This window comes from Erythrolamprus reginae, chromosome 1, assembly GCF_031021105.1.
Source record: "Erythrolamprus reginae isolate rEryReg1 chromosome 1, rEryReg1.hap1, whole genome shotgun sequence".
NCBI classification, from domain to species: Eukaryota; Metazoa; Chordata; class Lepidosauria; order Squamata; family Dipsadidae; genus Erythrolamprus; species Erythrolamprus reginae.
This window is the reverse complement of record NC_091950.1, coordinates 230,914,811-230,941,837: the sequence shown is the minus strand read 5'-3', so window position 1 is coordinate 230,941,837 and position 27,027 is coordinate 230,914,811. Positions and strand designations below refer to the sequence as shown.

The 27,027-nt window shown below is 41.1% G+C and overlaps 1 protein-coding gene across 1 annotated transcript in view; it reads right to left on the bottom strand.

The window, feature by feature from the left end:
* TRAM2 (translocation associated membrane protein 2) overlaps positions 1–19,684 on the bottom strand; it is a 48,148-nt gene extending 28,464 nt beyond the window's left edge. Inside the window, exon 1 of the mRNA XM_070732498.1 lies at positions 19,436–19,684. Within this exon, the coding sequence (XP_070588599.1) occupies positions 19,436–19,555 (120 nt within the window). The 5' untranslated portion in view covers positions 19,556–19,684. The remainder of the gene's footprint in view (positions 1–19,435) is intronic.
* Positions 19,685–27,027: the final 7,343 nt, after the last annotated feature.

Sequence of the window (27,027 nt, the reverse complement as noted above, 5' to 3'; positions counted from 1 at the left end):
GTAAACATGTCCATGTAACCTGGCAGTATGTGATGAGAACTTTCCTCCCTAGGATCCTAATCAAACACAAGAAGAGACATCTCCAGCACAGCTTCTCCAAATACCTAATTGTCCCTCCACTATCATCCCCGTTTCTATGACAGCCAAAGCAAGCAGGCAGTGTGGAGGCTGACATTTACTAAGCGTGACTGCAATTTCATTAGTTTCAACTGAATTTAAACTGCCAGGAAAAAATCCACAAACTTGCTGCCAAACAGCTGGAGAAAATTCTATAAGTGATATTTGCCCACCTCTGTGCACATTCTTATCATAATCTTATCAGGTACACAAGAACTGTCCCACCTTTATATTCCAGATGGTTAAACACACAGCATAACCATTGCTCAAATCCCAGCAGCTGAACCCCATACATCTGGAAGGAGTCTAGACAGAGGAAAGACTGATCTTCATATTTGGACTACCTATAGAAAAGTGATAAAAAGTCAACGTTTTCTGTAAATAGAGCCTCAGCTGTATATTCATTCAAACTTCCTTTATTCAGGGAATAAAGCCAGTTTTGGGAGAACAAGACTTGTGACAGTACTGATAAGGAAATGTTGACTTCCACATGTTCAAAATTATGGAACAAATGGCACAACAGAAGAAAAATGCAAACATAGACACATCTTTTAGCAGGAAAGAGATTTATTTTATCTATTACCTAGAAGAGGAAATTTATATAATCTAAATATTAAACTATTAAGGTCTCATTAATTCTTTCTTACCGACCCTGCTGTATAGGGCAAACGAGACACTACCACATTGTGTACCCAAGCTAAATGTTTTCTAGTTTTCATCAATTTGGAAAGGAAGGGAAAGGAAAGGAAAGGAAGGAAATGCAAGCAACTAGCCACTTTAGATAGTCAGAAATGCTATTTTTAAACCCAAGGAAGGGTAAAAAACCATTTTTGTACAAAGGATTTCACTAAAAGAATATTTAGTTGTGTCAACTATCTACCTGTACCAGAAAGAAAAAAAGATCATCAGTGAGGAAGGTTACATTCTCTCAGATATTGGAGGGGCCTCATCTAGGAGTGAAGAAGGAATGAAAATAAAAATCATAATCTAGCTGGAAGAGACTCTAGAGGTTTAGTTCAACCACCTGCTCAAGCAGGAGACCCTATCCCAGTGATGGCAAACTTTTTTTTCCTCGGGTGCTGAAAGAATGTGGGTGTGCGCTATCGTGCATGTGCGAGTGCCCATACCCATAATTCAATGCCTGCGGAGGATGAAAAAAGTTTTCCCCAACCCCCTGAGACCCTCTGGAGGCTGGAAACAGCCTGTTTCCCAACTTCTGGTGGGTCCAGTAGGGTCATGTTTCACCCTTCCCAGGCTCCAAAGACTTCTCTGGAGCTGAGAGGGTAAAAACGTCCTCCCCCACCCCCCCAGACGCTCTCTGGAAGCCAAAAATGCCCTCCCAGAGCCTCTATGTGAGCCAAAAATCAGCTGGCCAATACAAACATGAACACTGAAGCTGAGTTAGGGCAACAGCTCACGTACCAGCAGATATGGCTCCGCTTGCCACCTGTGGCACCCGTGCCATAGGTTCGCCACCATTGCCCAATGCCATTTCAGACAAGTGACTGTCCAGTCACTTAACTGCCAGTGATGAAAAACCCACAATTTCTAAAGGCAAGCTGTTCCATTGGTTAATTATTCTCAGTGTCAGGAACTTTCTCCTTAATTCCAGATTCCTTCTCTCCTTTAGTTTCTATCAATTGTTTATTGTTTCTTCTCTCCTTTAGCTTCCATCAATTGGCTCATATTTAAGTGGTCGTCCACTAGGACTCCAAGATGCTCTCACACTTATTTATTTTTATTTATTTATTTATTAAATTTGTATGCTGACCCTCTACGCAGACTCGGGGCGACTTACTGTTTTTGAAAAGGGTTTCACCTAATCTGGACTTATCTGTACATTGGTTTTTCCTGCTTAAGTATAAAGCTTTGTTTCTCTCCACATTAAATTTCATGTTGTTGGTCACGTATGTCAATATCTTTTTGGATCCTGAGCTTGTCTTTTGGGGTGTCGGCTATTTCTGCTAGCTTAATGTCATTTACAAATTTGATGTGTTCTCCTATTCCCTCATCTAAGTCATTTATGAAAATATTGAAGAATACTGGGCCTAAGATGGAGCCTTTGCATTAGCTATGGAACTTGGCACTATCGTTTATTTTAACAGAGTGGTTTAAATATATTAGGAAATTGACTCAAACAACATGGGAGCAATGACACTATGACTGATGTTTTGTGAGATTATGTTGATGTTTTGCACAGGACCCAAAGGTCATATGAGATGTCAGCCACTTTGTGCTGGTTGCATGCATATCTCCATGTTTCTTGCATCAGGGGTAAAATACTTCCGGTTTTGCTGGTGGTTGGAGAGCCGATAGCAATGGCAATGCAAGGCTTTTCCAATCTTCCTGGATGCCACCATTTGGGTTCTTTTATCCTCTCCACATGTGCAAAGTGTTCTGCGGCATGCACAGAGGATAAAAAACCCAAATGGCAGTATCCAGGCGGGTGGGCAAAGCCTCACACTGCGGTTGCTACCGGCTCTCCAACCACCGGCTTGCATGCCCGGAGCATTTCATCCCTATTTGCATATTCTCTGGAATCCCCATTCCCCAGCACAATGGAGTTCAATACATAAAATAGAATTTCTATCAGTACTGCAATAAAATGTGGCAGGAAGATCCTAATTTTCTTTACATTTCAAATTAATTGAAACCTTTTTTCCTAGCAAAGATCACAGCCACATTTGAATGTACTGCAAAAAACAAAACAAAACATGACTAACATTTATTGAAACCTTTTGGCTAAATTTCTTATGAGTAATTTTCACTTCCAAAAGTATTATTGTTTCTTATGATAAGAGACTTGAAACAGAGACTCACAGCTGCATCCAGTCAACTGTAAGATACAGATACTTTGAACAAAAAAAAGGGAAAGAGGAGAATAATCCATTAGTCCAACACACTTATCAGAACAGAAATTTCTCTTTGAAAACTGCTCCGTAATTAAATATTTTCTACTATTAGCCTTTCTTGCATATTTTTATTTTCTCAATGGACTGTTTCAAAAAATAGTAACATCACATTTCAAGGAGAACCAGCATATTTCTGAGTTTTCCTAATACTGCTGAGCTACTCCACATCTTCTGAAGTTCAGCCAACATTTAGGCACAAGAAAAATGTTGTGAGTTAGACACTTGAGCTGTACACAAAGTGAACATTGTGCTTTGCTCTAAGGTTTGATAAAACGCAGCATCGCTGTGGAATTCAGTTGGACCACTTTTTGCTTATCATAGCCTGCAATGGCGAACCTATGGCACACGTGCCACATGTCGGACGCATAGCCCTCTATGTGGGTACATACGCCATCACCAGCTGCTCTTTTGGTTTGCAGAGCGTACATGTGTGCTGGCCAGCTGGTCTTCACGGTAGCCGGAGCACTCGAAAACAGCCTGAAAACAGCCTGAAAACCAGCCAAAAAAAGGCATGCATGTACCTGCCAGTTGGTCTTTGGGTTTCCATGAGAACTTACACAAACATTCCAATTTGGGCACTTGGTCGGACGTCTTCATGACGTCAAAGCTCCGCCCATGGAATTCCCTATTGGGATTCCCCTCCTCCTTTCCAGCCTCCAGATCGGCCAAAAACGCTGCCGCCGATCGCAAAAACGGTGCGCCGCCAAGCGCCGCCACCCGGCTGTAACCTTCTGAAACAGCCGGGTGCTTCTCGGAGGCCGCCGGAACCCGAACCCGAACTTCCGGGTTCGGCGTTCGGGAGAACACTGAGAAGCCCCCCGGCTTTTTCAGAAGATGACAGCCGGGCGGCAGCGCTTCTCGGCGGCCTCCCGAACCCGAAAAGTTTGGGAGAATGCTGAGAAGCCCCCTGGCTGTTTTAAAAGGTGACAGCTGGGCGGCGGCGCCCAGCGGAGTGTCATTTTGTGATTTGCGGTGGGTTCGTAAGCCGAAAAAAGTTCGTAAGAAGAGGCAAAACATTTCTGAACCCTGAGTTCGTATCACGAGGGGTTCGTATCACGAGGTACCATTGTATTTTAATATTAACTGTGTTCTTAATAGTGTTTTTTATTTATGACTTTATTCCACTTTTTATTTTTCTGGTAAATGGCTCAAAGTCACTTAGATGAGATGGGAAGTGTAAAATGTTAAATAAGTAAATAAATAAGTAAATAGGTAAATAAGCAAGCAAGCAATTCTGCGACAAAACACAGAGAAAGAAATTGAATGACTAGTTGTTGCAAAAACAAACCTACCGTCAACTCTATAAGGGAGATACAAAAAACCCTAAAAGCTATTTTTATTAGATTGCTTTGATAATGAATCTTCCTTAGATCATCCTTCTCTCTGTGAAGGTCAACCTCTTTACTCTCTACATCCAACAAGACAAAGATGAGGGTGAGATTTAGACTGAAATTTATTTTGTGACCCTCATTGGTCAGTTGAGGCAGAACTAAGCATTAATGGAAGATACAGTCAATAATCCTCTTTCTGTGGGCAATCACTGTATATGAGGCATAGGAAGTATGAATAAGCTCCGTCCCCCATTATCATCCCCCTCATCCTATCAAACATCCAGAAGAAAAAACTCCTGAAATTACAGAAGGCTCACCACTCATTCCAATGCTGCTGCACACTGAATGGGAATAACTTGGAGGGAGGGGAATCTACTTCTGTTCATCTAAATTCAAACCAGCTCCTCAACAGGCCCGGGAATGGTGTGTGTGTGTGTGTGTGTGTGTGTGTGTGTGTGTGTGTGTTTGTGTATGTGTGTCTTGCTTCTATTCTCTGTAACCTTAGTCTTGGAAAATATGTGGGCTGAATGAAAAGTAATGACTATGCCTTCATAACTTGAACTTAAATAATGATATTTTAATAAACGAAACAGGAAAATAATCCATGAAGTGAGCCCTTTTGTTAACCTATACTGTATTTACTTTTCCTAATACGGTAATCACAACAATTCAATATGTATGCACTTCTACTAATAGTGAGAAAAATTCTTAAAGCTAACACAAAGGAACTCAACAAGGTTCTAAAAGTTGCTTCCATCTCTTCGTTTGAGTCCAACAGACACCCACAAAACTATTCCTTCAGTTCTGGAAATGCTCAATGAAACAGTGGAAAGCTGCATGGTGTTACGTCTGTACTGTATAGCAAACTTTGAAATTACCTCAACTCATGACCAATTTTGTGACAAGCAATTCAATCACAACACATTGTTTGAAGCACAGTCACAAATAACCACTGCAAGCTTCCATTTCACAAAAAAATAGCAACACAATCTTTTTTCACAGCAAGCCACCATCAACTGAAAAAAAAATAACTATGTCAGTGATGGCGAACCTTTTTTTGCTGGGGTGCCAAAAGGATGTGCGCACACAATAACACATGTGTGCCTGCCAATACCCACAATGCAATGCCCCCCTGCACATGCATGCACAACCCCCTGCGCTGCCCTCCCGTGCATGCATGCACATAGATGTCTCTGAAGCCTCTGTACTTCTGGAAGGTCTGTTGGGCCATTTTTCACACTCCCCAGGCTTCGGAAAGCTGCCTGAAGCCCAAGGAGGGTGAAAAATGGCCCAATGGCCCAAACGGAAGTTCATTTCTGAATTTCTAGTAGGCCTATTGGGTCTGTTTTTTGCCATCCACAGGCTCCTGATGCTTTCCTAAAGCCTGGAGAGGGCAAAAACGGCCTCCTCTGGCCTTCCAGAACACCAAAGATCAGCTGGCCAGCACACACATCTGCACTGGAGCAACACCTTGCGTGCCCCAAGTTATGGCTCCGCATGCAACCTGTGGCACATATGCCACAGGTTTGCCATTGCAGATCTATGCTAAAGAGCATATCAAAGCTTGTAGAACAGCACCTATTGATGACTTATAATGATGGAGGCACTACTTTTCATTCATAGCTTATAAAAATAGAGCGTTGATTTTGGAAGGAGGGATGAGATTGTATGTGATTATATAATCTCATTCCTTAAGTAGAATGAGTTAGAAATTTTCCCAAAAAAATTGCCTGAAATTATTTGAATACAGTAATTGAAATATTTTAAAACCAGCTATTTGAAATAGCATCAGTATTAGCCATTAATAATAGCCATTAATGGTATTAATAGGTTGTTTTGATCCACACTCAAACAGAGTAACACTACCTGTAATAATGTACACTGAATTTTCCTGAATTGCAATGTGAGAAATATTTTGCAGTTGAAAGGATGTTGAGGGATGAGAAGTTCCTTCAAATCATATACATCCTTTAGATTTCAGAGCAAAACTTTAGTCCAATTTAAGGGACCATGCTTGTTTTAGATATGCTTTCTGACTGGGGTCCAATTATTATTTTGAAATATGTGTTGACAAATATAAATTTATGTTTATATCACATGCATACCTAATCTATTTATCTAAAACAGTGATGGTAAACTTTGTCACCGGAAACATTACACACATATGCACATGCTTGTCGGGGTCACACTCCAGAAAAGCCAAACATCTGGATTCTAGCGTGCACATGTGCCTGTTGATCAGCTGGCTGGCGCATATGCGCAGGCTAGTTTTTGGCACTGCCATGCGCACAAAGGACAGCTGATTGCTGCATGGGCATGAGCACCTAAACCCTGGAAAACAAACAGCCAGGGCTGGGTGTGCCGGGTGTCATGGTTTTGAATGCCACTTTGGGCCTGCATGCCATAAGTTCGCCATCATGGATCTAAAACTACAATACAGTATACTTGGGATAGCAAAGTGGTTAAAAGATTACTTTTGACTGATCTCTTTTGATAACTGTTTCTCGAAAAGATCAAAATTCACTCTTCTGCAATTATAACTAATGGTATCAAAATTAATACAGTGGTACCTCTACTTACGAACTGAATTCATTCCGTGATCAGGTTCTTAAGTAGAAAAGTTTGTAAGAAGAAGCAATTTTTCCAATAGGAATCAATGTAAAAGCAAACAATGCATGCAATTGGGGAAACCACAGGGAGGGTGGAGGCCTGTCTCCTCCCAGGAGATTCCTAGAGAGGCCCCACAGAGGCTTCTCCCCGTCTTTTCTGGCCGTTTCCTCCCAGGAGATTCCTAAAGAGGCACCACAGAGGCTTCTCTCCGCCTTTTCTGGCCCTGTTTCCTTACAGGAGATTCCTAGAGAGGCCCCATGGAGACTTCTCCCTGTCTTTTCCGGTTACAGTTTTGGAGGCTCAAGTTTGTAAGTGGAAAATGGTTCTTGAGGAGAGGCAAAAAAAATCTTAAACATCCGGTTCTTATCTAGAAAAGTTCTTAAGTAGAGGGGTTCTTAGGTATAGGTACCACTGTACTGTGTTTTGACCCACCCCGATAATAAGCCCAACCTTAATTTCTGCAAATTAAGTGGCTTATTTCTTGTTATCAGATAGACTCTGGGTTCTTGTTTCTTGGACTATTTCCAGCTGTTAAGAAGGATTATTAATAGCGGTTGCACCGAAAAGACTCATTTACCATTTCATTGACTTTAAAAACTTACTAAGAAAGTTAATTTGTTTAAATGGGGTTTGTGCTATTTTCCTTGGTTCGGCAGCTGAGTCAAAACATAGAGGCATTCTGAGCCTTCCGCGTATCTCAGGATTGTAACACTGAAGATTTGGAATGGAGCCGTTTTCGTGAAAGGCAGGACAATGGGGAAGGCTCATCACAGCTTAGCACAGACTGAGGGAAGGATGGTAGGGAAGAAAATCTCTCTCCCTCTTTCTTTGCCATTCACGAAAAAGGCTCCATTCCAAACCTTCAGCGTATCCCAGGACCCTGCAAGGTTTGTTGTAGTGTTGCACATGTGAGCGGTGGCATTTCCGTGAGGTTTGTTACATCAGCCCAGCCTCTTCAAACAGGACCCTGCAAGGATTGCTGCACCATTGCATGCATGAGCAGCAGCATTGCTGTGAGATTCATCACATCGGCCCAGCATCTTCAAGCAGGACCCTGCAAGGATTGCTGAGCCATTGCGCGCACGAGCAATGGCACTGCCACACATTTTGACATACCAGTGCAGCCGCTCACGGCAGGATGCGAGCTGCATCAGTCTGATGAAGCCTTCCAAAGTCCTGCTCCAAGAGCTATGGCAGTATGACAAACCTCAAGGTGGTGCCACAGCTCCTGGGCATTGATCGCTCGAATTGCAAACAAGCATGGATTTTTGTGGCCTTTATGTGCCTGAAATGCCTGCAGGATCCCTGGCTCCTAAGTTCAGTGAAGCCCAGCATTTGGGCTCCAGTACGTTCTTCTCCTTACGGGCGGTGACGATGGCATTTCCAGCTCACCGAATCTGGCCTGCTGCACCTCAAAAAAAGTAAGACCTTCTCAAAAATAAGTCTAAGTGTTTGTTTTCATGTCTAAAAGCAAACAAGATTCGGTCTTATTTTCTGAGAAACTCAGTAGCTCAAGCATATGACAGTTTCTTTCCTAGAACCAGAAGCAGAAACAGAGATTTGGCAGGTTCTACCACCCCATGTGTAGAATGTGTCAGCCCTGGAGGCCTTTTTTTTTTTTTTAATCTTCAGGGTTGCCACACTTGGAGGATGGGCATGCCACGGGAACTGGGAAGGGTTAGGGTTAGCCCAGGACTTGGGCTTAATGAATCACAAGATAAAGAGTTTGTCCCTGGCTATATAAAATAAATTTTATTCATCTGTGCCTTTAGTAGATATATTGACAGTCTTTATCTCCAGGGTCAAAGAACAAAGATTGTTCAAGGGGTGGGGGAGAGAAACCGGAAAACTACCTGAAGAGGAGAACAGAGTTTGTTCTATAAAGAGAACATGGGAAGGGTCTAGAGCAGACCTGGGCAAGGGGTGGCCCGCAGGCCCCATCTGGCTGCCCACTGTCTGTGACTGGCCTGCCCGCTATCTGTGACTGGTCTGCGGAGGTCGGGGTCTGCTCCAGTGCAAGGATGAAAGAGCTCACTATGTCTGACGGGTCCCCTCCGGATCCTGCTTTCCTGATGAATAATTAATTTATACGCTCCCCAATTTCTGAAAGTCTCTGGGCAGCTTACAACAAACAACAACATTAAACACATTTAAAAACCCATTAATAAAATCATGCAAGTCTTTTTGTTTGCCGAATCTAGAAGATGTATCATTGGATCAATGAGAGCTTCGAGAGAACTGGTGCAGGCACAGAGAAAACTGTCCCCTATGGCCTTGTCAAACAACACTGCTTAACCAACACGACCTGGAGAAGCCCAACTCTGTGGACCAGGGGTAGGGGACGTTGGCTCTTCTACGATTTGTGGACTTCAACTCCCAGAATTCCTGAGCCCGTCATGCTAGCCCAGGAATTTTGGGAGTTGAAGTCTGCATGTCATTGAAGAGCCAACGTTCCCTACCCCTGCTGTGGACTCTTATTGGTCCTAGAATGCTGTGGGGTAGAAGGCGGTACCAAAGATAATCTGGCCCTAAACCATCTAGGGTTTTATAGTAATAACCAACACCTTGAATTGCACCCAGAGACTGATTGGGAGACAGTGCAGCTCATGGAGAGTTGATGTGATGTGGATGTACCTAGGTACACTCACAACAGCTTGCGCGGCTGCAATCTGGACCAGTTGTAGTCTCCGAACACTTCAGGGATAGCCCCATGTAGAGCGCATTGCAATAGTCGATTAAATAGTTGCAATCAACAATGGAAAATAAAAGTCTTATTAAATTAATCAAATCAACAGAGAAAATGAAACACTTATGATCTGATCTTTCTACAATAATTTGTTATATTATTCCATAAGGATGGAAGTATATGATGTGTCCATTTTTTTTAATATGAAAGAACTATATTATAAAATAAAAAAGGACAAGAATTTATGAGTACAGATAGTCCTTGACTTACAATCACAATGGGAGCTCAAAATGTCTCTTAAGTAAAATGTTTATTAAGTGAATTTGCTCCCATTTTACAACCTTTCTTGCCATAGTTGTTAAGCGAATCAAAATAGTTGTTAAATTAGTCAAACTGTTAAGTGAATCTGGCTTCCCCACTGACTTTGCATGTCAGAAGTTCAGGACCACCTGTATTTCAGATTGGCAACTGACTCACATTTATGACAGTTGCAGTATTGTGTGGTGATGTTTTGCAGCTTCTGACAAGCAAAGTCAATGGTGAAGCCAGATCCACTTAATAACTGTGTTACTAACTTAACAACTGCAGTGATTCAACTTGTGGAAAGAAAGGTAATAAAATGGGGTAAAACTCACTTAACAAATGTCTCACTTAGCAATAGAAATTTTGGACTCAATTGTGGCCTTAGGTTGAGGAGGTACCTGTAGTGTATAGAGCTGGTGAAAGAAAGGAAGATTTGCAAAGGCAAAAGGTTTAAAGAAATAAAATAAATTATACTGGTATGCATTACTTTTATGTTTCCTTTTTCTTTTTCTTACCTCTTGTTTTTCTTTGGCCTAGCTTTTTTTTTTTTTTTTTTTAACATTGCTTCTTTGAAAGGATGACAGGGATGTATGCATTACAAACTGTTGGTACACAGATGACAATTTATCAGATGTTAGATATATTGTAACAGGCAACGTCAATTGTAACTAAAATAGTATGAATGCTTTGCATAATTTTATCAATTTACACTACTGGACTTAGCAACACAAATTGATGGAAATGATACAGTGTGTATCTAACAATTTAATGAATGTACAATGTATCATTTCTACTAATTTGTGTTGCCAAGGAAATTATGTAAAATGGACAGAAATCTCAAAAATTGGAATTTAACAGACACTTGCGAGTAATGGACATAACAATGGTTTGTTGAACTGAGGATTTACTGTATATACATAGAATTAATTCTGCTTACGTAAGGCTCAAATATCTCCGGGGCCACCTTCTGCCGCACGAATCCCAGCGACTGGTTAGGTCCCACAGAGTTGGCCTTCTCCGGGTCCTGTCAACAAAACAATGTCGTCTGGCGGGACCCAGGGGAAGAGCCTTCTCTGTGGCGGCCCCAACCTTCTGGAATCAACTCCCTCCAGAGATTAGGACTGCCCCCACCCTCCTTGCCTTTCGCAAACTCCTCAAAACCCACCTCTGTCATCAGGCATGGGGGAATTGATTCCCCTGGGCCGTTTCCGCTTTATGCATGGTCTGTATGAGATGTATGATTGTTTTTATATTAAGGGTTTTAATTTGTTTTAAGTATTGGATTTGTACTGTTTCTTGTTGTGAGCTACTCCGAGTCCTCGGAGAGGGGCGGTATACAAATCTAATAAATAAATAAATAAAAAGTTATAGACTTTTACAATATTTTTTGTGATTTCAAATACAGTAAATTAAAATAATAGAGAAGTCTGACAAGGTAGAACCAATATCTGCAGAAACTTCGAGTTTTCATTTATGCATAGTGCAATTTTAAAGAAAAAAAAGTATAAGCAGTACTTATTTTTATGCAACATTTTGTATTTTGCAAGATTTGTTTCCTCATACATAACTGTCGACAAAGACAGCATTCACCCATTACAAAACTGAGAAGCTTGAAATGAGATGTACTTTCATTTCTCTATGAAATCTCTCATGTTGTAGATTCATTTTATGCTCTTAGTACTGGTAATTCACATAGCAGAAAGAAAAGAGAAGCACCCCCGTATTTTCTTGAGGCTAAACAGCCTGATTTTATGGCTAGTTTAAACTGAGGTAATCTTCTAAGATCAACAAACTACTAATTTTTGCTTAAAGCCATTACCAGATCAACAGTACCTTTCATTGACCGATTTTGTGATTTATTTTTTTATTTTATTTGGTACACGTAAAAGCAAACAAGACAAAACTAATCAATATTCTAGTTCACAAAGAGAAAAGGTTCTTTGGAATCCTTAATGCTTATTGTTTTTTTTTTAAAAAACAGTTCGCATAGTTTTCCGCACAGGATTTCAGAATGAATATCTTTGCCAGCTCAGTTTTCTCATTAATTAAAAGGATCCTGTTCTTCCCTCCCTTTTGAAACCATTTATGTTTCTGCCCACTGGTAATGGTTTGTTAATTCAAGGGAATGGCACTGAAGAGGAGAGAGAGAGAGAGAGAGAGAGAGAGAGAGAGAGAGAGAGAGAGAGAGAGTTGCAAGTCTCTCAAGTCTCTAAGTCTGTCTCCTTCCCTTCTCACCTCAGTTTGCTTTGAAACGTGGCACACTGAGCTGCAAGGGATGAAGGGAGGGGGACAGGCAGGAGGAGTGTGCAGGCATGTTAACTGTCAAGTTCTCAATCACAGACTCCACTGAGCCTCTCGCAGAGGAACTTTTGGCAGGAGCAGCCAGACTCCAGCCAGGATAGTCTGAAGGACCCAGGCTTGTGTCGCAACAGCCAGTCCCCCTCCCTTGCCTGGAAAGCAAGCGGGACGGCAAGCTGGGAAGCGGAAGGCGGAGCTCAGCATTCCTGGCATTTCTGTGCAAAGTGGCAGCAGCGCAAGGCAAAAGACCTTGGTCTGCCTGGAGAGAGCGCTTGGAAGGAACCCCGATGAGGCAGAGGAGGGGGAGAGAAAGCCTCCATTCACAACTCTTGAAATCTGGCTGCAGAGATGGAATTTGGGATGGTCTGAAGTTCAAAAAGGAACCTTCCAGCTGTAGCCCCAAAAGGCAGACGGGCACTAGAATCAGTGGAGTTCCAGAAGGGAAATGAGAAGAAACAAAGGCTGGGGGAAATGTGCATTTGGTTTACAAAGGAGTGGCTGGAAGGGTGAAAAAACAGAAAGCAAAAGGAGGAGGAGGTGGAAATGTTTCGGGAAGTAAAGCAAGTCAGCCTTTCTTAAAGCCAAGCCTGTATCTACAGTAATACTGGCCTTCTTCCCCCATGAAGAGAGTTTGCTGGGCTGGGGGGAACGGGGAAGAACAAAACAAGCAATGAGGAGGAGGAAAAAAGGAATGGAAAAAGAAAACCATAAAGAGAGGACTAAAGTCACACTGCACTCTAAGCAGTAGTGGGTTGCTCCCAGGTAGACCTGGTTCTACGTAATGGTAACGCCAGCAGCAGGAGGCTCCGCCCACCCACCTGGGCATGCACAGAAGCGTCGCACGTACGTGCAAGTGCGTGCCTGAACTGGTAGCAATGCATTTTAGAACTCACTACTGACTTTAAGGTAGAAGGAGTTCCAGAAAGCCTTAGGGGCAAGTAACAATAACAATAATAATTTATTAGATTTGCATGACGCCCCTCTCCGTGGACTCAGAGCGGCATACAAATAGTAACAGAAGGGGCTAAATTACGAAATCCATTACATGTGTATAATCACAGTACTTCTCTTTAAATGGAAATAAATTGAAATGAACAAGGCCACATCCACTGTATTTGCTCTCTATACAAAGTCAATGTGACTCTCATTTCACAAAATGAGCATCTCATGCTAAACTATAGTACAGGTTGGGTTGGGTTTTGGTTTAGCAAGTTGTGTGAACTCAGAAAATTGTGGGGGTAAGGGTTTTGGAATCAAGATTTTTTTTAAAAAAAACAGCTTAGTTTAATTTGTTTAAACTAAGTCATTTAGACTTAGTTTAGTCATTTCTATAGAAGGCCACCTGGGTCAATAAAGATCCAGAAAATGCATCTGCTGCTTTCCAAACAACACAAACTTGAAAGATTAAAATTAGTCTGCCAGAGTTGTGCATAGAGTACAGGAAGAATTAATGTTATTACACAGCGAGGGGTTTTAATTGCAACTTTACCAGCCTGCATAAGAGATAGAAGTAGTATAATCCACACCATAGGTCTTTTTGCCCACATGACAAGAAACTATTTGAAGAAAAAAGCCTTTTCCCAGGACATCTGCCACTTTCTGTGTCAGTGCCCCCATCATTTTTTTTAACAAGCAGAAAGCAATCATCCAGATACCCTAATCCCATGAATCAAACAAGTAAATAGAGCAGACTCCTCCCACCCCAGGCAACTTGGTTCCCTCCAACGAACCAGAGAATGCTGGGAGTCTACGGAGAGGGGCGGCATACAAATCTAATAAATAAATAAACTTGGAAGGCATCAGGTATGGGAAGGAGATCAAGTATTAACATGCACACCTATGGGACCAGTGCCAGTATTGCAACAATGATCAGCATTCTTTCTTGGAAAGATAAAGCAAATACATCTTGGATTTGCAATTGCTCCCAGCCAACCCAGAAAGGAGCCACTTCCAACTTCCACAATATGTATACATTCACAATACGCATGCATCCAAACAACGGCTGAGTTGATTACATGTAGAGAGCTGATAGTGTGGAGAGTTGATAAGTGTCTGACTCCAGACCACACTTCAAGGGCATAGACAGGGCAATCTAAAACTGGAAAAAAATTATGGCCTTAAACTCTAACATTTTTCCTGAGTTCTTGTTGCTGACACGTTGCTTTAAAACATTTCTATCTCTGTGCATGATACACTCACACTTTTGCTCTCTCTATAGAGAGAGTCTATATGTAATCTATATAGTCTGTGATTATATAGTATAAATAGTCTCTATATTGTCTGTGATTACTCTAATCATTTCAAGGAAAGAGATTGGCATAATTGGGAAATATCAGGATTTTTTAGCCAAAATAGAAAAAGCAGGGTTCATGTTTCATGGTATCAACCATTCAATACTGTCTCTGATATAACCAAATATAAGATGATAATATTATGGGAGGGAGGGATTTGGACGGAGGAGGGAGTGTTGGTTTTTTTTTTCCAAACTTTCAGGCCACAGAACTTGTGAATTCATGTCTGTCTGTCTCTCTTCCAAAATCCTTGATCAAGAGGCAGTCACTCTCTGTAAATCTATCCTACCTCATAAGGTTCCTGTGGGAAAAGACAGGAAGACAGAATGTAATATAGACTGCTTTAACCCCCTTAAAGGAAGGCAGGATAAAAATATACTAAAATAAAACTAATGTCTTTCCCTGCCAAAGGAGAGAAATATCTAAATAAACTGTCCCTTAATTGCATCAAAGAGAGCTCATGAACACATCATATCAGCCACTCTTTATCTTTAAAAAAAAATCTCTTTTACTTTCATGCTTTGAGGACAGATTGTTGAAATAAATCTTTTCATCCATATCAGTCCTAATCTTGCTTCCGTATCCTCCTGCCAAACTATTAGGTATATTGATGTATGAGACAGAGCCAGCAGTGCAATTTACTTACCTTTTCTTACCTTGCATGCATGCCACCATTGCAAGTGCTTTTTCACCCTCTGCGCATGAGCAAAGGGTGAAAAACAAGAAAATGGCAACATCCGAGTGGGTGGGTGGAACCTTGCCCTGCTGCCACTACCAGTTCCCTGAACCACCAGAGGCTGCTGATACCAATACCCCTGAACCGGTAACATTTCACCCTTGGACAGAGCTGTTTTTATTAGTAACCCTACAGCTGTGTAATACTTTCTCCCATGGCTGCAAAGTTTTAAATAGATTTTTAAAAATCAATAGTTCAAAATAATGCTGTGCATAACTTTCAATTTCATTCACTAATAACTTTATATAATAGTTTTATTTGAAATTTTGTTTTATATGAAATGTTCATATATAATACTGTATTGCAGTTAAATAAATCCAAGAGGCTCAATGAAAGCATAAAATCCAAAAGAATACTGTTTAGTTCTTGTTGATATTATACAGCAGCACATAGTAGAATACAATTCCTTAGATTGTAGGATACTATTGCTACAGATGTGATAAATATCTAAATCAATTTCTTCTGAAATTACTGATTTAAAGATCATTACTAAATATTACATTATTAAAGAACATTCTCAGAATTCTCCGGATTCCAAAGAATACTGAATAGGATTGATCCAAGTACATAAGGCAGCAATAAAATAACAACATTCAATAACCAAACACCACTATAATAATCTTGATAAGGTAAGGCTGTTGGCATCTTTGTTCCCATAATAAATATAAATGATGAGACATAGAACAAAGATTCTAAAAACACATACCAGCCACAATAGCTCTTAGAATCCCCCAAGGGTGCCCAAATAAAAAAATTAATGGAAGACAATAATAATAATGATGATGATGATGATGTATGCAGATCTCCTGGCCAGATCCAGAGTAGAACCCTTAAAATAAATCTGTGGTCAGATCAGGCAGGGAAAATTGAAGTAACATACCATGAAGACTGAATACAGTAGGAAAATGAGCAAAAGAAGCCTAGTCAAAATATGATGTTGATAACCCAGAGAGATGCTTGTAAAAGAAAATTGAGAAAGAGTGACAAGTATATATTTCTTAATGAAGAGTTGTGCCTGGTTTAAGAAAGCTGCTCTTACAGAAAAGGGTGGAAATCAGAAAAATCCAGATCTTCCAGACAGATTTTTAAAAAATCAATCCTCTCTTAATTTTAAGGTTGTACAATTATCATACATTACCCATTACAGAAGTCAAAAGGGAAAAATGCAAAATGGATAAACAAAACTTAGTACGACTCTGCATTCTCTATCTTTCTCATGCAGCCCAAATCTGCGTTGCAGAATTTCAGCAACTTTAAGATGTTTGTACTTCAACTCCCAGAATTCCCCAGGCAGCCGGCTAGCAAGACTAGACTGGACTAGATGATCTGAATAGCGTGCAGTCAGCCAGGCCCTTGCTATAGCACGAGTCCCTCTTCTACACATTGCTAGAGAACAGATTTAAAGCAAATGAATAAAAGAGGTGGGAGTGAAAGCTGGGATAAGTCTTCATACTTTCAGTCCCTCCCTGTCACAGTATTGCACCTAAATTATGAACAACAAAATTGATTGATTGCACGAGAGACATTCATTTAAGGATCAATTCTGAATAGTACATAGCTATAGCCAGGATTCTGAACAAAACGGATTCAGGTTTGTCCACATTCTAAAGTGGAAAATGAGAATGTGTCTATAGTCATCTCTTTGCTTCTCAAGACCTTGGCTCCAGATGCATCTGATGCACATCCTGACTGGCAACTAGTCCACATGTCTAACTTCCTCTGAATAACAGTTGCCAGTGAAGATAAACAGAAGAGTGTCATTGAATGCCCTGCTGGTGAGCACTGACTTGTGGTGAGGCTAGAACGATAGACTTGGTTGCCTTGATCCAGCAAAGCTCTTAAGGGGAGCAGGAACCAGGTTCCAATTGCCCCTGGGTAGTGGAGATACGGGAAAGAAGCCATTAAAATATTTAAACAGATCTCAATTTCATGAATTTCTCTTGATGAGGTATCATAGCTTTAAAAAGATCTGTATCAGTTCTTTGCCCTTAGGGCAAGTATACTCTGCCTAATTCTGGCTCCTAGTATCCTGCCAAATAGTGGAAGGAAGAGCTGCTGCCTCTCTCTGGTAGTTCAATGCAAAGGGCTGAATACTTAACAGCTGTACTATGGATAGGAGAAAGCAGCAGCTGCTTTTAGCCATTTGCTTATTTGAGTAGACAACTGTGCATTAGAGGCAATTGCCTCTACTACCGCACACTCTCTCCTTATGGCAGCAAGGCAGGCAGGAAGAATAAACCTCTTCCCATTTTTTTTTTATTATTCAGAGAAAGACGACAAAGACCAAGTGGGATGCTGTGAACTCAGACCTTCCTTGCTGCGCCTCCACAGTTCGTTCACTTTGCTTGAGCAGGTGAACAAATCAACCCCTCTCCTCCACACTTCACTTTTCCTCCAAAGGGGGAAAAGTTGTGGTCTGTATTTGTTTTACTCAAGGGTCCAACCCCTGGTCCATGGACTGGCATTGAGCCACAGCATGCCAGAAACTGGCCCACAAACAAAACCTCATCTGTGGGATGCAGGCAGTTAGCGAAACCACACCCCCTCCAACCCACGGAAAAACTCTCTCCGTGGAACTGGTTCCCTTGTGTGGAAAAGGTCGGGGACCGCTGGATAACTGAGCCCTGAAAGAAGCCACCCTTTCCTCTTTCCCTCTCTCTCTTTGGGCACTCAGGCTATGTGGAGATGATAGTTATGTTCACACAACCTGCATAGTCAGTTAGTTGAAAAAGTTAAGGGAGAACTATGTGCCCTGACTTTAAAGCACACACACACACACACACACACCCGGCAAACCTATTTACTACTAAGGCCAGAGGCTTTCATCTTGTTTTGGGTTTTTGTCCCCCAAATTCAAAACAGAACCAATTCTGGTCCAAATAATCTAATGACGATTATTAAGCCACAAATGGCCAGATTAAGGTGACAATGCATACATTTCTGTTGACCCCTTCTGGTGATTAGCTTATTGTGTGAACATAACCCATGTTCGCTTTTCACCCAAGAGCAAAAATCAGCAGAATCAGAAGTTCTTGGCAACTGTCTCTTCTGCTTGTTTATTTAAATGGGCCTATGATTAACAGAGATGGCTAAAATAAGCTGCTACCAGTCCCTTAACTTCCCCTAATGGCACAGTATATGAGACTGAATGCTGTGGACAAAATATTACTCCCCCAGCCTTCTAGAGAGAAAGAGCAGCAAGCAAAGGAAGGCTAGTTGTTTTTCACAGTTGCAGCAACATGGCTTGCTCTGTCACCCTGACTGGGAATCAGCCATGGAGATGGTCATCTGCACCATGCAAAAGGGGGGCTGGGTTCAAGCTCTATTGTTAGCAGTTAGGTTTATGCAGCATATTGGGCCATAAACCAAGGCTTACAGTTGCACAGAGCAACTGGGTTGGATCACAAACCCCAGCATGCCTTAGTGCAAAGTTAAATTCATTCATAGGATGCCGACAACAGGTGTTCCTTACAACTGATGCTCTTCCACTCACCGTGGAGCAGTAACCTCCACCATGCCAAACCCAAGCCAGCCAAGGGGAAGATGGCAGCTCCTTTGATCTGTCACTCCACTGTCTGCTTTGGTAGGGAACAGAGTTGCTGACCTAGCCCTGAAGGGACCAAACTTCCCAAGAAGTCCCCGCTGACAGTGACAACCCACATCAAGATTTGGTCTTGATGACAAGTTGCCTAGAAAGTCTGGCTCTCCAGAAAGGCTCTGTCTGAATCAGGGCAAGGCAAAGATTTAAAGCTCGGGAGAAAGTTCGGAGAATAAAGAGTGAGAAAGGCTCAGAATGGGAATGGATCTTCAAATCCAGGCAGCCAAAGTTTAAACTCCAGGGGGCGAGAGGGCTCCCAAACGGGAAGAATCAATAGCGGTGTGATTCTCTGGTTTAATACCGCGTATCATCCAGGAATGGAACCCGAGAGAGCGATTGGGAGGGAAGGGGGCGAGAAGGGAGAAATGTCCCAAGCGGGAAAGACAGAGGAGATTGGCAAAAGCCATCGGGGTGGAAGGAAATCGCTTTATACCTCCCCCGCCCCCGGAGCCGGGGCGGGGGTGTTACTCATCGTGAGAGCATGCATCCGTAGAACCCGGCAGGACCCCCAAAGAGAAGATGACTGCTATCGTCCCCGGCAGGGGCTGCTCACCTCGAACATAAGCGAGATCAACACGCAGAGCACCAGGCAGAAGCCGATGTCAGCGTGGTTGTGGATGAGGAACTCCTGGCTGAAGAGCGGGTGGCTTTTCGCCCGCCTGCGGAACGCCATGGCCGGCAGGGACGCGAGCGAGCGGCCCGGCCCCACCGCCCTCGCCTCCGCCCAGCGCCGCCAACTTCTCCCCGGCCCCTGGACAACTTCGCGAGCGAGGCAGACCGGGGCCAGAACCCGACCCCCCCCCCTTGCGCAGGCGCCGCTCTCGCCGGCTGGCTGGCTGGCTGCTCGGCCCCGCCTGGCTTAACCCTCTGTCTGCCTTGCCCGGGCTGAGGCTAGCGGGCGGGCCGGAGGCTCTGATCCTCGCGTGGCGTGGCTGGAGACGTCTCCTCCTCCTCCCCCTGCTGCTGCCAAAGTCCGGCCTTGCAGATTCTCCCAGACCAGGACCTCCCCCGCTGAAGCCCAGCCTAGTTTCGTGGCACCATCTTTCCCGGGAGAGTTCCTACCGGGGAGGCGAGTAAGCCTGGTGGACGGGGACTCTCGGACCACGGTTAACAGAACCCCGCAGTTCCACTTTGACGCTACTGTTGGCATAGCAGCTCGTTTGGGGTGCATGGTGAAAACGAAAAAGGGGGGTTCAAATGATTCAGTCCCTGAAATTTGGGTGTGTAGGGAGACAGTCCAATTCTACTCGGGTTTCATTCTGCAGTTGGTGTCGTAGAACTTACTCCCAAATCTATATGATCAAAAGTGAACTATACATATTTTCCCGTTATTGCTCTGATTTTTTTTAAAATAAACTTCTTGGGAGTCTGCTAATGCCAGCACTTTTATCTCATTCTACCTTAATAAAACATAGATAAATAAGCTATTTTTCTTCCATAGGGATCTTCTTCATAAACCACCCCGAGTCTTCGGAGAAGGGTGGCATACAAATCTAATAAATAATAATAATAACTATCCAAGTTGCTCTGTTAGCAAGATGGATGGCTTGTATATGTAATAAATAAATATAAATAAATCACCCAGATAATGTGCCATACGGAAAGAGTCTTAGGATTTAGCTTCCCATGTTAAAAACTGATATTTACAAACTTATTTGTTAAAAAAGGAAAGGGTTTTCTTTTGAAGGTAGTAATGAGCACACATACAATAGACATCTGAATTATTATTTTTTCCTTTGTTATATTGTTATAACCGCCACTGCTTCATCTGCCCACTTTTAATACCGCTTTCTATTATAATATCTCTGCTCCGAATAATTCTTGAGTTAAGCACTGTTAGTCATGCTGCTCTCTGCTTAAGGCAGTAAAGAAGGGAAAATCTTGAGATTAAGGGGAGGCATGAATAGAGACAAGCAAAAAACCTGCAGAATATCATAAAGAATTTATAAAGCTAATTTTGCACCATAGTGATATACATCACTTACCAATCAACTTGTTTAGTGACCATTCACAGTTATAATGGTGCTGGAAAAAGAAACTTTATGACCTGTCCTCAGATTTATGATATTTTCAGCATTCATGCAGTGACATCATTTCCATTTACCTACTTCATAAACGGGCTTCTAACAAGCAGAGCCAATTGGAGAAGCTTGCAGTAAATTCACAAGTCACAATAATATGCCTATGTACCAAGACAAATTCCTTGTGTGTCCAATGGGCAATTTTTTAAAAAATCTATTCTTTTTATATACAATTTTTATTGTTTTTTATGTTTAAACATATCATTTTAGTACAGATTTACACCCAATTTCATACATTGTTATTATTTGCTAATGTACAGTATTTCATGTGTTTACATAGTCTAAAATCATCATCTTCATCTCACATTGTCTCATAGTCTTTCCTTTTTTTTCTTAGTCCTATCGTACCACTTAGTCCATATTTCATAGTATTCCTATTTTTTTGTTGTTCTTTAAGTTCAATTGTCAACATATCCATCTCAGCACACCTATATATATTTGTCCATCATTATATTTTCTGGTGGAATTTTGTTGTCCTTCCAATATTGAGCATATGCAATTCTTGCCGCTGTTGTAAAATGAGATAAAACTCAACCACTGCCTTGCTTAGAAGTGGAAATTTGGGGCACAATTGTAATTGTAAATCAAGGACTGTCTATATTTAAAACCGGCATAGAAGATGGAAAAATAAATAATTTTCTAGGGTGCCACTTCAGAATAGCTGAAAATATTAAAAAGACTGGAGCTCACGACCAAAAATTGTATTTTTATAATTGGATCATGCATTTTGTACTTATAATCCTAGGTGTTATGCTTCATCTTCAATAATCAAAAGGGAATGATTTAAGTCAAAAAGTGTAATGTAGGGGCAGAAATCTCCATGGCATGGCCATAATAAATATTGGGGCACTGATATAATGTTAATTCAATTCAATTCAATTTATTAGATTTGTATGCCGCCTTTCTTCGAAGACTCGGGGCGGTTAAAGTGTTTATGCTATTTTGTCTCTCTTTTTTGTTATTTTAGAAAGGCTTTGCTATGTTTTTAGAATTTGCAAACTTTGTAAACTGTTCTGAAAGCCATTGTTGACTTAATAAAATTAATGCATAATTTCCAGTTTCAGTCATGAATTTGCAGCCCTATGCAGAGTTAAGTGTTTGATGTATGTGACTTTTAACTTATTTATGATGATGATTTCTCCTGGGACAGTTATTCTCTTTCAGGCTCAAAATAGGAGGAGTGAATGTACAATAGCCTGAACTCCTGAATAAAGTAGAGGGTATAAACAAAAGCAGACAAATAAACCAATCTTGTTGCAGTCCAAATCATAGTGTAGGTCAGTGATTTTGGCTTGTATGCCAAAAGGGTGTTTGTGCATGTGCAAGTGACCACACTCGTGTCCTTCCCCTTGCATGTACACAATCCCCACATTGCCCCACGTGCATGCACACTGGCCTCACTGAAAACTCCATACTCCTGAAGCCTGGGGATAGTGAAAAACGTCCCAATGGGTCAGCCAGAAGTTCATTTCTGAACTTTCAGTCGGCCCATTAGGATGTTTTACGCCATCCCCAGGCTTCAGGAGGCTTCCCTAAAGCTTCCAGCAATGGGCTAACTGGAAGTTTGGAAAAATAGACTTCCAGTTGGCCCATTGGGATGTTTTTCACACTCCGGAGGATTCAGGAGGCTTCCCTGAAACCTCTAGTGTGTAAAACAGCCCAACAGGCAAACTGGAGGTCCATTTTTCCAAACGTCTGGTGTGCCCATTAGGCTGTTTTTTTGCACTCTGGAGCCTTCCTCAAAGGTTGAAAACCAGCCTCCCTTGTCCTCCAATATGGCTCCACATGCTACCTGTGGCATTCATGAGATAGGTTTGCCATCACAGGTTTAAGTATTCTTTCTTAATGAAAGAGAAACTCTAGTTTGAACTTTCTTACAATTTCATAGCAGGAGGAAACTACTAAATTTAGAGGTGGATGGTTTACACTTGTCTAATATGTAGTGAGCTGTTTGAAACGTTTTCAGACATTTAAATTCAACTCTGCATTGAGGCTTCCTTAATGTGTGCAGAGTGCAGTTCTTAAATATTTACTTAGCCATATGGGTGTTTTTTAAATTTTTATTTCTTAATACATTTGTGCCAGGCCAGGCAAAATGATATATGATGGCAAATCAAGGTTTGTTGAACTTCCATGTTGGGAGGCATCACAGTGGCTTTGCAGTTGCTTGTGACTTTGCTAATGCTTTTTAAAGATTTTCCCCCCTTAAATATATATATATATATATTTTTTAAAGTAATTGGAGGGGAGAAGACTGATGTTCACATCCTTGATGTTCTTATTTTTTCTCTGCACAACTATGCAAATAAAAAAAGCAGATGAAGACACTATGGTTGGAATTTGATGGCCACCTCTGCCTCCTGTCTCTGTGTCCAGTTGTCTGAAGATGTTTTGCCTTAATCATGCTTTAATCAATGGTGCGATTCAGATGTCAAGATGATCCTGACTTCCATTTTGGTGACTATTATGATTTCAGAAATCCAAGCTTGTGTGTCAAAGCAACTAATAAAAGAACAAACGATTTTCATTATTTGTTTTAATTATTACAGCTTTTAAATATATACTGTATATTATTTCCTTGTCTTCATTTTGAATCCAGATATTTCTGAAGTAAAACACCATTGGAGGCATAATTAAACAAGCACAGAAAAAACTAAGGTGCCTCCCAGATCCTAGATTTACACTGACAATGGAACAGCTGAGTTTGCTGTACTGTATTGCTATCACTTAACTTCCATTTTCCATAAAAGGAACTAATAATGCTGGATTAGCTTTCTCTGCCATGAGACACAGAAATTAGTTGCTGTTTTGTGAGTGTGTTTCTCCTAAAAAAAATTTCAAAAACATCTGAAGGTTTTCTTTAAAAAATCTTCTTTGGAAATGCACATATGTTTTAAGTCCCTAAAGCTTATGCGATTCAGCAAAAAGGAAGAGGCTGGAACAATCAGTTGGGCTGAGTTACATTCAACATTCCTGGTCTATTACGTGTCAGCCTGCTCCTACATGGAGCTGGGGGAGTGTGTCTTTCAAAACATGCTTCAGTAGAGACATTTTACAATTGATAATCTTTTAAATTTCCCCAAATTTGACAAAGAGAGCAGAGGATTCAAAAGATTATAGTTTCAAAATTATATGTAGATATGCAAGACTGCAGACATAACAAGAGGCTCAGGAGCTGTTGTGTAAACAAAATTAGCTTCTAGATAAAGGAGAGAATAGCAAGTCTCCAAACTCTGTATCAAGAAATATGGGAGAATTCTTCAGCCAGCTATAAAGTCTGCTTTCTCAGCATTTACATCCACTGATTTCTGCAGGAATTGCTTTAAGAATACAGTGCTAATGCAGCTTAATCTATTCACAGTTGAATCCAACATTTCCACTGAGAAAGTACCATTATATTCTATGAGATAAGGCTATAAAAATGTTTAGAACTGCAACTTTACCCATTTCCTATCCTCAAGTTAAACACATTCCTAGAATAAATAGGCAGAAAATTTCTCTCTTAAGAAAAATGATAAACAGATCCAGGGTTTTCATTCATTTGGTTTATTAACCCAAATAGACAAAATAGTGGTAAGATCAATGCCTTAAAATTCCGTAGAGAAACAGAAGATACAATTAAAATAAACTGAAATACTGTTGTATTTCTCTAATCATATTAAACATCTGGGTCATGACAGTGATTTCATCAGAAGGAAAGTCATATTTTTTATTTATTTGGAAAATATCATAAGATGATTAATCCCTAAAAGCCCCTTATTTGATTGCTTGTACTCTATTTTCAAAAAAAGAGGAAAAAACACCACTAAAGCACTTCATCAGACCCTGCCATCCTTCTGTTATAGAATGATTTCCTATGGTGGTGACTGTCTTCTGACAATTTCTGGGAAGAGTAACACATTGTTTGTTTATTTTCTTTGTTTATTTTGGTTGGTTGGTTGGTGCCTTTGAGTCAGTGTTGACTGTGGTTTTCTATTGCCTTCTTGCTAAGACTGAGAATGAGTGACTGCCCAAGACCACCTAGCTGGCTTTGTGACCAAAACATGGTTAGAACTCATGGCCTCTCAGTTTCTAGGTTGATGCTTTAACCACTACAACAAACTGGCTCTTAACCAGGAGTGAAATTCAGCAGGTTCTGACAGATTCTGGAGAACTGGTAGCGGAAATTTTGAGTAGTTTGGAGAACCAGTAAATATCACATCTGGCTGGCCTCAGAGTGGGGTGGGGTGGGGATGGAGATTTGCACTATCCTTCCCCCTAGAGTGGAGAGGGAATGGGGATCTTGCAGTATCCTTCCCCTGGAGTAGAGAGGGAATGGAGATTTTGCAGTATCCTTCCCCTGCCACACCCATCAAGCCACACCCACAAAACCGGTAGGAAAAAATGTTGAATTTCACCCCTGCTCTTAACTCACTCTTATCTCTGTTATATTAAAAAACTGTTCACAAGGTCCATCATTTGCCCCAACCCAGGAGGGATTTACCAAATCAGGAGAGTCAGATGAAAACTCTAAACTTTTATCTGAAAAAATGATTGATCTTTGGGCTTTGGTATACTAGATTAGACATTTCAAAGCCACATATTTCAAAACCTGAACAGTGCATTACAGTATCTCAGGGGATTTTTTTTAAGGATATCACTACTGAACAAATAATTCCCTCAACACTGTCAGACTTTTTACTAAATCTGCACTTCTATTTCTACTAGTTTTTCTCATCATTCCTATTATCCTTTTCCTCCCACTTAGGACTGTATGACTGTAACTTGTTGCTTGTATCCTAAGATTTTTATTAATATTGATTGTTTCTTCATTGCTTATTTGACCCCTATGGCAATCATTAAGTGTTGTACCACATGATTCTTGACAAATGTATCTTTTTCTTTTATGTACACTGAGAGCATATGCACCAAGACACTTGGCCAATAAAATTCTATTCTATTCTATTCTATTATCACTAACCCCAGTTTTATATACAACAGCATAACCTATATCCGTGTTGGCGAACCTGTGGCATGTGTGCCAGAAGTGGCAAACTCTGGCATCCCAGCTGTTGCCCATTGCTCTTCCAGGTTCCGGCATATCGGCCAACTGGTCTTCACATGTGTAGGAGCTCCAGAAACTGGAGGAGCAGCTCCCTGGCGCGCATGTGCTTGTTGAGAAGCTGAGTTTCCAGTTTCCAGTGCATATATGCCCACTGGCCATGTGTGCATGCATGCCAGGTGACCAGCACGCATGCACATACACACACTGGAAACCAGAAGCTCAGCTTCCCAGCACACACAGTGATGCCAGGGAGTTGCTCTTCTGGTTTCTAGTGCTCCCTGTGCACATGTGCACGCTCCTGTTTCAGCACTCGGTGATGAAAAGATTCATCAACACCGATCTATATGATTCTCAAATATTTATGCAGAATATGTTGCTATTATAGATTTGAGGCTTTTGATGTTTAGCATTTGTTATGGCAATTAGTTGTTTTAATAGGAGTTAAATAGTTGTTTTTTAATAGTTGTTTTAATCCATTTAATAGATTATGACTATAATCTCTAGATGCAAGATTATTGTAGTTCCAAAAAGCCCTGTACTGAATTGCCATTCAAAAAAAGAGAAAGAATTAGTGTGAGCCACAGTAATCCTAAATCTAGAGGTATTATAACTTACATCTACAGACCCACAAGCCAGGACCAGTTTCAAAACAAACTTGCCTCTTCCCAGAACTTTACTTAGATGCATCTAATTGCAATCTGAGGAGTATTGCCCAAATAGAAGCATCTCCATGCTGTGTAAATTACTCTGTACTCCCACTGAAACGAGTGTTAAGTAGAATCTGTGATGTAAATACGAAAAATAAACTACAATCACTCTTTTAGTAAAAAAAGCGTTCAAGATAGAGCCAAGGATTAATAGATAGACAAATAATTCAAAAGTCTTTGAATCCTTCTATAGGGGTGGTGGGGGTGATGGGGGGTGTGTGTTGTTTGGTGATGGGCACATGCACTGTGCACTGTTATACGTTTGTTTTTTGTAAACTTATAAAATCAATAAAATTTATTTAAAAAAAAAAAG